This window comes from Onychostoma macrolepis, chromosome 08 (genome assembly GCF_012432095.1).
Source record: "Onychostoma macrolepis isolate SWU-2019 chromosome 08, ASM1243209v1, whole genome shotgun sequence".
NCBI lineage: Eukaryota > Metazoa > Chordata > Actinopteri > Cypriniformes > Cyprinidae > Onychostoma > Onychostoma macrolepis.
Window position 1 is genome coordinate 1,499,554 of NC_081162.1, and position 11,768 is coordinate 1,511,321.

Sequence of the window (11,768 nt, forward strand, 5' to 3'; positions counted from 1 at the left end):
TATCTATCTATCTATCTATCTATCTGCCTGATAATTCCTAACATTCACATATGATCTTATTTTAACCTTTTAGTTTTAAAATATATATATATAGCCTATAATTTTTTAATGAAATGTTGCAAAAAAGAAAGAAAACGAGAGAAAGAAAGTCTTATTTACACTGAATCTAAATAAAATAAAACTTAATATCTGGTTAAACTGTATTGATGTGTGTACAGGCATAAACATTTCTAATTCAATTTCTGCTGTCAGAATTACTAAACTACAAACTACGACACATTTTCAAACTGTATTGTCTACAAATACTTTAAGGTCATTCTACTTACCTGAAAGCCAGGTGCATGGATTGCACTTCAAAATTACTGTATCAATGTGTGTATTATTATCAGAAAATAATACACTCAAGAAGCATGGAAAGCAGAGCTATCAGAGCTCCCACAGTTATCCATAACGTCCTCAGCATGTCATGACGGAAACGTTGGAGTAGAATGAATAAAAACATACTTGGTTTAGTATATTCTTTATTTAGAAAGAAAATGTGGCATTTAAATATGTCTTTTAATGCTGAGAAGCATTTCTATACAACTACACCGTTCTTGCAGAATCAGGAGGTGTTTCATTTGGCAAAACCCATTGAAGTCAACTATAACTAAAGAATGATTAAACGCTGAACATGGGACTAGTGTGTCGTTTTAGACAGGGACTTGAGATTTGACATGGAAGATGATATTTTGGATTTATAAAACATACATCAAAAACATTAAAAAATGATTTATCCACGTTTATAAAAACATGAAAAAAATGGGAAAAGTCCTATATATCAGAAACCTTTATTCACTAGTAAACCATATATTATGTAAATATACTGTATACAATCGGCTTCTTCGTTTCCAGATCGGTCTGTTTTGACAATACTGATGTGCTGGGCACTCGTCCACTCCCAAAACATAAATTAACAACAATAAATTAAACTCTCTGCACTTCCCATTAGCATCGCCGCTATAAATACAAAAGTATCTAGAGGTGTTTAAAACAAACAGAAAGTAGTGCTGTCAAACGATGAATCGCATCCAAAATAAACATTTTTATTTACATAATATATGCATGTGTACTGTATATAAATACACACACAGTATATATTTAATATATAAACATTTTTCTTAAATATATACATGCATGCGTGTGTATTTATACATACAAAAATGAAGAGTTCATTTGCAAAACAACTTAACAATTTTCAAAAATCATGTTTTTTCATTGTGCCTTCAGAATTAGCTTGATCAGAATTAGATTGGAATATTAATTGGAATATTACTTATTCCACTTAATCTCAACCAAACTGCACTTTATTGGGTAAAAAAAATAAGTAACAAATACAGCTAATTAACACAATCAAAACATGATAATAAAAAAAACTTAAAAAGTTACCTGTTTTTGCAAATAAACTCTTCAAATATACACAGTACACACACATATATTATGCAAACAAACACTTTTATTTTGCATGCGATTAATCGTTTGACAGCACTAACAGAAAGTTTTAAAAAGAAAAAAACAATAGTTCTCTCACAATAGCGGCAAGCTACCCTGCGGTGCCAAAATAATCCCGAAAACATAGAAGAGTCCCATGAGCAGGTTGAGCTTGGCAGTCTTTTGAGGGATCTTGGCGTAGCACTGGCAGCGGAACTGCCTCTCCAGAGGGAAGGCCATGGGCAGCGTGAGCAGCGGCAGAGCCATGCTGATGGTGTAGCGCGTGGCTAGGATGCAGAAGAGCAGGTAGGGCACGAACAGCAGCAGGTTGTAGATGACGTAGGAGAGCGTGGGCCCCACCAGGATGGCCAGCGTGACGATGCCCGCCTGCTTGTCCGAGTCCATGTCTCGCGTGTTGTTGCTGTGCAGGATGGCCTCGGTGTTGAGCGCCAGCGGCACGGCGTACACCAGCGGCAGCACCGACAGGTAACCCACCTGCACTGCGTGAGCGAACATGACCGCCAGGGGACCGAAGGTGATGAGGATGACCACGTCCCCCAGAGCCACGTACTTCAGTCCGATGCCTGCGGTTAAAGCGCAAGAACACATCAGGAAATAATGCTTGCGAACAAATGAAACTGACAATAAAGCAGACTTTGACTTTTGAAATGCCTGGAAATTAGGTGCGTTAGGAGAAAAGACATCAATAACACACAAAACCAGCAGAACCTCAATTCAGACTGGGCAATATACACTCAAACCAACATTTATTCAGACACCTTCAACATTTCTCACATTATCACAGTTTATTCTCTATAGTTTAGAAAATGGCAGGAACTCAGAGTTAAACTGTGTCAGAACAAATCAGATAACTTTGATAGAAAGGTATGTAATGAATTCGGTCGAATAGCTGTCAGCTGTTAAATTTAAGAACACAATTAGATCAAACCAATTTAGCTTCATTTTGTTCAGTCTGTGGAGTAAAAAGGTTGCATTAGCAATTAAAGAAAAAACTAAATTTAAACTAAATTTTAATTTTGCCTGCTTCACTACATTTACCTATGTTTGCTGTTAGCACAAGCAGACCGATTGTAAATTAAAATGCTACTATCTTCAACTCAGAAATGTAATGTTCCCTGCAAGGTTATGCAGAACGCAATAAGTTTCATATTCACAATTCCCATTTAGATGCATTTACACAGACTGGTTAATGCGGCTCAGAGTTGACATGAATGCATTTACACTGCTATACTGAAATACTAAATGATTTATAAAGAAAATTATATTTTTAAACCTGAAACCAAAAGTCCCTGTCCAAGACCACAAGTGTGTGTAGAGCATTTGATTATCTGCTGGAACACTTGGAAAAGGTTTTTTTTTTTTTTTACAGATATTTATTTACACGTTTTGATTTTCAATACTTTGCACTTTAAAATCATAGTAGTCCCTATGTAATAGACAACACGTTTTAATTGAGCTGCTTGAAAAAAGCAGTTGCAAACATTTTACAAAATACTAATTTGTGTACCTAAAAAAACACTTTGTTTTACTACCAAACAATATGCAGTATCCAATTAATTTAATTGACACTCGATTTTATTCGGAATCATGCAATTTCAGTGCACATGAACTCAATGATAAGATACAATTAGCCTCTCTCTCAGAGATGGTGTGGATTTAGTGTGCGTTAAGAGCACTGAGCTTTGTGATTTATCAGATCTGGGACAGTCTTGCATATTTTTATGAAATATATATTTTGTAAAGTGCATGATCACTGCTGTATTGTACACACACTCTGAACTGGACAGGAGCAGGAAGATAGAATTGTGATTCATATGTGAATCCATTTCATTCCTAACACACAACATGTTTCTTAATTTTATATCGTCAGCAAAATTAAAGTGACTATATTGCCCAGCCCTATACGACAGCGTTTTAGTGCCACATTAAAAAACAAAAATTAGAAAATCTAAAATTCCGAGAATAAAGTCAAAATTATGAGAATTAAATTGTAGAAATTAAAGCTATAATATTTTGAGAGTATAGCCTATAATGCACATGCAAATGGCCCAGATTGGGAGGAAGTTGCCAGGCCGCCGGAATTTATTTGAATATATATGGGATTATTAGCAGAAATCATACCATGCGTCATATACTCGCAGGGACAGTATGCCTGGAAATAATATTTCACTATGATTGCGTTCATTATTTGTAGTGCGCCAGTCACCCAATAATAGCTATAAGCTTTGTGCTTTTGGTACTTTTAATATAAAACAGTCTTAGCTTTCAAAAAAATCTGTCAGTTTTAAAGCGAAATTCAAACAATGTGTCTTACAATAATGTGTTTTTCAAGCTCTTTAATGTGGTGTGACAGATCACTATATTCATGTGAATTAATGCATTAAATTATGCTGTTTTCGTTTTGAAAATTCCACCACCTACTCCGCAAAAATGTCTGCGGCGTCCAACCTTTCATTCCTCACATGTATTTAATTAAAAACAACAATAAAACGTTCAAAGGTTGGAGTGGGCTCAAGCTTATTGTTGTCTTTTCTAAGGTATATAACGTTTATTCATGGTATAATACAGTAAATGATTGGAAATAATATTTCACTTCAAATCCATTCATCATTTGTAGCGTGCCAGCCACCCAGAAATTGCAATAATTTTGTGCTTTGCTGCTTTTAATATAACACAGCTCAGCTTACAAATTCTTTTATCATGAAATACAAATTATAAATTGTAGAATGATAGCATGATAAATAAAGTTATAGCATGATATAAACCTGATGGAACATCAGAAGGCATGGAAAAAAAAAACAGTATAGCCTAATTTAATGAAACATGTCTCATTAATCATAAAGATGATTGATTCACATGCCGCTTAAACAAATGTGGCGTGACAGATTGCTGTATTCGCCTCAAAGCGTGTGAAAAACACATTACTGTAAGACATATTGTTTGTATTTGTCTTTAAAACTGACAGAATTTGAAAGCCGAGACGTTGGAATTTGTCCCGGTGCTCCCAATCCAGGCCATTTGCAGTACAGGCTATACTCTCAAAGTATCATAACTTGGTAACACTTCATTTTCATAGTCCACTTTAGACATTCTGACAGTGAGTAACTTTGCAGCTACATGTCAACTAGCAGTCATTAGAGTATTAGTAGACTGTCTGCTTAATAACTTCTAACAATTTATTTTGATGGGTCCACAACATACTGACTATAAGAAACTTTGGAAGTATATCTCAACTTAGGCCATGTTCACTCCGTCAGTTTTTGGGATTGACAACCGCATTTTCTTTACAGCCGCTTACAGTTGTGTTTATAGTCTGTATGAACGTGCGACGGGAGTCAAGCCCGTAGTCCTCACCAGTAACCATAGCGACAGTGACCAAAGTCAAATCAAAGATGGCGAGGTCCATAAAACCGAAAGTCTTATCACTTTCTGACACGACAAGTGTCCAATCGAGCCGCGAGTTATTTCGTCAAATCTCCATTTACCGACAGAAGCTTTTAAATGTGGGTGGAGAGCAGAGCATTTGAATCGCGCTCAGATCACAAAACTGACACGCAGCTCATTTCTCCGTCACTGTAAGTTAGCGAAAACACACATGAAAACACGTAACACATGGTAGATGCGCGTTTCTGCGGCAGAGCAGCTCTCGTGCACTGTATGACGTGACAGACAACCAGTCGTCCAGTCCTGTTCCGTTCAGTCCTGAAAATGTACAGGTGTGAGTTCGGTTTCAGAATGCGGAGTCACGCTCGTAAATAACCGTACTGTGTGTGAACGTAACCGTATTAAGGACTCAAATACAGGACTGACAACCATATTCTGCTGCTGTGTGAACGTGGCCTATTCTACTAACCCTAAACCTACCCGAACAGTCTACTCAGAGTTAGTAGACATGTAGTTGCAAAGTTACTTATAGTTCATGTCTAAAGTGGACTATCAAAATAAAGCGTAACCAATAACTTTAATGTTGTAAATGACTTAAAGGGATAGTTCACCCAAAAATGAAAATTCTGTCATTAATTACTCACCCTCATGTCGTTCCAAACCTTCGTTCATCTTCAGAACACAAATTAAGATATTTTTGATGAAATCCGAGCTCTCAGACCCTCCACAGACAGCAAGGATCCTCACACGATCAACGCACAGAAGCGTAGCAAGGACATCGTTAAAATAGTCCATGTGACATCAGTGCTTCAACCAAATTTTCATTTTGGTGTGAACTAACCCTTTAATTCTTATCATTTTGACTTTATTCTCAGATTTATTGCAACATAATACATGGTGTATCTTTTTATACAACAATGTTCATGAATATGTATGGTCCCTATTAAATAAACCAATAAATTAAAAAAAAATAATAATCTTGTAACCTTAGATTTTTTTTTTTAAATGTGGCACTAAAACGCCGTCGTACTAACCTCAACGAATGCATGAAAACCAATCAGTGTATTCACCTCCAGTGTATAAAAAAGAGCTCGACAGTCCTCCGAAATAAATGAGAGCTAGATGCTCTAGTTTGAGGGTGGACAGGAAGTACAGCAGAGTGGCACAGAGACATCCTGCCGAGTACAGCGCCGCTCCGAACATCACCACGTCCTGCGGCTTCAGGATCTGATCCACCAAAGTCCTGTCGTCGCTCTTCTTATGATCGATTCCCTTCGAGAAGTCATAGTAGGTGTTCACCAAGTTCCCCGCCCCGTGGACCACCAAAACGGCCACGGCACACACCAGGAGGATGAGCAGGTCCACCGAGCCCTCCAGCTTATAGGCCAGAGCGCTGCCCAGAGCCACGGGGATGAGGGAGGCGCTGAAGCTCCACGGCCTCAGGGCTAACACGTACGCCGCGCATTTGCCCTGAACGTCCAGCGCCATCCGGGCCACGCGGGACAGATGACTGCCGCGCTTCTGCTCCACTCCTGACGGCTTCGTCCCATTCAGTCCGTTAGAGCCAGAGAGCAAGCCGGTCTCCCCGCCGGTCTGCTTTAGGCTGGAGGTCATAGTCAGCTCAATCCACGAGCGCTTCAGAGAGATCAGAGGACGCAGCTGTCCAATCACACACACACACACACACACACAAAACATCATGAGAACAGCAACCTTGACACCAGCAGCAGAAGAGCTAAAGCCATTTCCAGGCTTCTAAGAAGCAAAGTTGTCATACTTGTGTAATCTTCTATATAGCGCATTAGTGCGGACCACTTTATCAGCAACTTTCTCATTCCCATTCATTTTTCCCATAGGGATTTAAAATAAAATGTCTTTGTAAGGCAAGGCAAGTTTATTTATATAGCACATTTCATGCACAATGGTAATTCAAAGTGCGTATTTAGGCCACGCCCACACCGGGGGGAAACAATCCAACGCTCTCCATTGACTTTGTATTGAGGGAAGCTGCCTCCTTGTCATTTCTGACTTATAACAAAAAACAGAACAATGTCTAAAAGCTGCTGTGTGACGAGGTGTGCAGTAAACAAGCTAAAAACCCAGAACTACGTTTTTATAAGCTGTCGACACAAAAAACAAGCGTTTAAGGAGACAAATAGTTGTAAATGTCGGGGTATGTCAAGTTTGGCCATTCAGTTGGATCATTTCTCAAACAAAAGGAAGGTAAGGAAAAGGGGCACTGACCAATAAAATTTAGTTTCTCAATACATCTCCTCTCAGGTTCACATCGGGTGGTGAAATAATCCTTTGACACGGTAAAAATTTTTAACTAGGTCTCAACTCCGAAATTATTTAAAGGAGACATATTATGCCCCTTTTACAATATGTACTAAGTCTCTGGTGTCCCCAGAATGTGTCTGTGAAGTTTCTGCTCAAAATACCTCTTTAAATGCAAATGAGCTGCTGCTCCCCGCCTCCTTTTACGATGTCCGAGAGAGCTCAACATGCTGCGACTTCAGCAAACACATGCAAATAGAAAAAACACCTGCAAATCAAGAAAACCACTTCATCAATTTGACAACGCATGTGCTGCAAATGCTCACAACACAAACAAATAAAGAATTTTTTTGCAGTGCGTTTCTTTATTTGTTTGTGTTGTGAGCATTTGCAGCGTGTGCTTTGTCAAATTGATGAAGTGTTTTTTCTATTTGCAGTGCGTTGAGCTCTCTCGGCCACCGTACCCTTTTCCAGAATAGAGCTGCGCCATTACAGCTCGTACCTGCTAAAAAACATCTGTTTTGGTTCTGATTATCCTGTATATGGTGCTGAAATCATGCGTTTTAAACCATATTAGTTTAAACTACTGATATAGGGTTTTCTGAGCGCACACATCTGAAGCACACGCACAGAAAGCGGCTGTCACACGGGATGTGAGTACTAACTAAGCTCTCATTCACACACAAGTTTACGTTAAAAACACAGGAGTTACAAAAACACAGTTGGTTATGTGTGTCAAGGTGAACAGCTGGGGAAGTGTTTATCACATGTTTATTTTAGATCTGTGTGGCAGCAGCAATATACAGTCAATAAATCAATAAATCCACTGCGGTCTCGTCTCCTCTGAGGCTGGGACTCTAATGGCTGGTTTCCACTGAGCGGTACGGGTCAGTACAGTACAGTACGGTTCGGGACCGAACACCCTGATCAGGCTTGCGTTTCCACCGCCAACAGTACCCTTACTTGATAGATGTGGTGTATGCGGGAAAATAGCGATCGACGATAAAACGTGACAATAAGCACAACTCTACCTCTTTTTGTTAAATGTCAGTTTTAATGAACAAGTCATTTATAAAAGTATAAGTACAAAGTATAAGAGGCTTATATTAGAAGAAATAAAGACAAAAGCAAACAATTCAGTCAAACGTATGCTACAAGGTCAGCGCTGTACTACGGTAAAGTTCAAAATAAATATATAAAGTTATAAACTTTGTGCTCAGCCAAAACGATATGACCAGGAATAAATAATGGATCCATGAGAGCACGAATGCCTGTTAAATATACCCAAAGCGAATTGTATCATGTTTAATCACTACAGACACATCAGAGCCAGCGGCAGATGTCAGAAGGACTAGCCGAGCGAAGGCTGCTGGAGGCGGATACATGAGCGCTGACCGCCCGCTGACCGCCTGGAGCTCTGAAATCAGCATCGCAAACTTACCAAATAGGCGCTATCTTTATAAATAAACCACAGATTTGAGTTTTAAACAACTACATTCTCGCCTGAAAAACTCTTAAAACTACATTTCATGACACAATAACAGTAATATTTTGAAAATTAAGCTATTGTCTGTGTGAAACTATAAAATTATAAAATACACATATATTTTTTTTGTGTTTGCGCACTCTGATTATAATTAATCACTCTTATATAATTATAAGCCCAGCACTCACGGACAGCAGAGTGGAACGAGTGAAGGAGAAGCTTTATCCCTTTGTATCACGCAAAAGTGACGATTCTAGTCAACCAATCAGCGTTCTGCAGTGAGTTTAGCTCCACCCTTTTGGTACCCTTTGCTGTGCTAGGTACCCCAACGGAAGGGTACCAGAAAAATGGTGCGGTACGGTTTGCTATTTTGGTACCATTCACAACTTCCGACAATGGAAATGGACATAATTGCATACTGTACCGAGCTGCTCAGTGGAAACGAGCCATAAACAGTGTTTTGTGTTCGTCAGCGCAGCCAAAGGCAGAACAGTTAGCATGTTTTGCTCAAACTTTCCCCGTGGCATTAGAACTGGTATACCGGTGTCACTTGCAAAATCAAAATGACAGCACCAGATTAAGGGGCGGTAATATTATAATGAGATCCCTTTGCAACGTCACAAGTGGAGCGAAATCAGACGCGCTCGTTTTTTCAGAGGCTTGCAGAAACAAAGCTACTGGGTTCATCTTTTTCATATCGTAAGACTAAACCCACGAAAAGTGGCCAAAAGTGATGCGTGAAGGTTTTTTTTTTTTAAATGACCCCACAATTCACTTAAAACTGGTCACTTAATGTTGCTAGACGGCATCATAAAGGCGAGTTGACTGATCTATTTAAATATAAACATAGATCAGTGGGAGAGTCTGGGAATATAGATATGGATTTTGTTGCTATAGGCTTTTGAAAAATGTCTCTAAAGGGATGAGGAAGTCACTAAATTGGCAACATTGGCACATTGACTACAAGATAAGTTATTAATATTTCATTGGTCCTCTTGCATGTGTTCATAATTTTTGGAACAAAGAAATTATGACCGCACAATTTGGCATGTCTCATTGCATTATCATCACAAATCAAATTAATACGGGCCCTGATCTCTTCTGGAAGCTGGTTCCAACTGCGGGCAGCATAACAGCTAAAAGCGGACTCCCCTTGTAAAAGTGTTATAAGCCATGAACCAAACCAACCAGCTACGAGGAGAACCAGCATTCAACATTACTGACTTTGGTTTGAAGAAAAACAATGGAGTAAAGTTTTTTTGGGGGTCATTCAATGCCAGGGTAACAGAACACAAAGTATAGCATGATCTAAAATAACGAAAAGATAAAAACTTTGATTTACAATATTAATAACGGTGTAAACTAACACTAGCTTCTCTATTCTTTTTGTATTCTATTTCTTTGTTATCTTTTTATTTAGTATACAATTAACAAATTAACAGAGACATCTAACACTAGCTTGCTCTATTCTTTGTTTTCTTTTTATTTATTATATAATTGCTACGTGTACTGTGTTAAGCTAACTGAGACTTGTTACAGCACTTGCACATCATTGCTCTTTTGTTGATTCTGTGCAGCAGTAATGCGAGAGTCACGAGGTAACTGCAGGTGTGAGCTCACCTGTTGATCATCATCATCATCATCATCACATGATCAGCTGCTCTCTCTAGAAGTTACTCATCTGTCACACACGCACGCGTTCAGATCGACACAATAAGCGTTTCTCTCTCATGTGTTTCCTCACTGATGATGATGGCCAGGCTGCTACAGGCTAAAGCTAATGCTAGTGAGAGAGATTACCAGAGATTATCAAAGCGTCTGCGGGGATCGTACCTGCTCCGCACTCGCTTCACCAGAGTTACTCCAGGAGCCGCTCACGCATCACAGAAATCCCCGCGGGGTCAGTCGACACGATATTTACACGACATTAGCGACATTTACTGACACGCATCGCCATTTCCGTCCAGCACCGCAGAGCGCACCCGCGAGAACGGCCCGAGCGGAAACACGCGCAGCGACCTCGTTCCGCCCCCCGAGAAACCGCTCTCAGTTATTTAGATTATCCATCCACTTAATCACAAACATGCTCAATTTAATAATAGTAGTTCCCCCAATTGTTCTTTTTGTCTTCAGTCTGAAGAATCATTTATTTTGGGACTGTGCTTATTGTAAAGTATTCTGGGTTGACTTTTCCTATTTTGTTAAGAAAATATTTATATTCAAACTTTCGTATAACCCCAAAAATTGTGAATCTAGACCCTTCTCGCTTTAAATTTATTATTAATTTGTTGCTATTTCTTGCCACGTTTTATGTTCTTAAATGTAAATTTTCAAAGAAAATGCCTTTCTTTTTTATTTTCAGGAATATTTCTATGTAAACATTTTAAGAAATTCTAATAATTCTATCGCATTCAAGGCTCTTTCATGGCGTGATTCTTATAAGCAAACCTAGTATAATGTATGTAACCCTCACTGTCTTTTGTAATTGTTTTTCTAATAATAAAAAACAAACTTCTCTCAGTTGGAACAGAGATAGGATAATCAAAATATTTCTATACCAACGATGGGGCGTTGTGTTAAGAAGGTAAAGGAAGGAACGTAGAAGGCAATTAATACATTAATGAATAGAATACATTCTCTTTATAAAACTATGTTTTTCAAGAAAAAAGCCTAAAAGTAAATCTGAGGTTGTAATCAGGTATTGGAACAAGTTTCATAAATCTAGTTTCTGGATGTATGGAGTCTGAGGTCTACAATAAAAGTTGGATTACATGCTCAAAATATAGCAGACAGAGAAATAAATTCATGCAAAAATGAAAATGTTGTCATCTTTTGCTCACGTTCATGTTGTTTGAAATCTGTATGAGTTTCTTTATTCTGCTGAACATAAAAGATGATGTTTTGAAGAAGTAGCCATTCACTTTCATAGTACCTTTATTCCCATACTATGGGAGTCAGTGTCAAATGAAGGAGAATAAATGATGACAAAATGTTTATTTTGGATGAACTATCCCTTTAATATACTCCGATCGTCGACTGGGACTGATTTGGAGGGTAATCAGATCTCTATAAAGAGAATAGAGCTATAATAAGATCTATAATAGTCGAGCGACAGCATCACTGAAACACA

At 38.5% G+C, this 11,768-nt stretch overlaps 1 protein-coding gene across 2 annotated transcripts; it reads right to left on the minus strand.

The window, feature by feature from the left end:
• Positions 1-510: 510 nt before the first annotated feature.
• On the minus strand, positions 511-10,669 carry ubiad1 (UbiA prenyltransferase domain containing 1). 2 transcript variants are annotated; one of them, XM_058785540.1, is made up of 3 exons: positions 10,472-10,669; positions 5,946-6,534; positions 511-2,054 (listed from the first exon to the last, which is right to left on the minus strand). In XM_058785540.1, the coding sequence occupies exons 2-3, from the start codon at positions 6,487-6,489 to the stop codon at positions 1,567-1,569; spliced, it is 1,032 nt and encodes a 343-aa protein (XP_058641523.1). In that variant the 5' UTR covers positions 6,490-6,534; positions 10,472-10,669; the 3' UTR covers positions 511-1,566. The 2 variants fall into 2 exon arrangements, with proteins under 2 accessions (XP_058641523.1, XP_058641524.1); XM_058785541.1 differs by lacking the exon at positions 10,472-10,669 and adding an exon at positions 10,259-10,465.
• Positions 10,670-11,768: the final 1,099 nt, after the last annotated feature.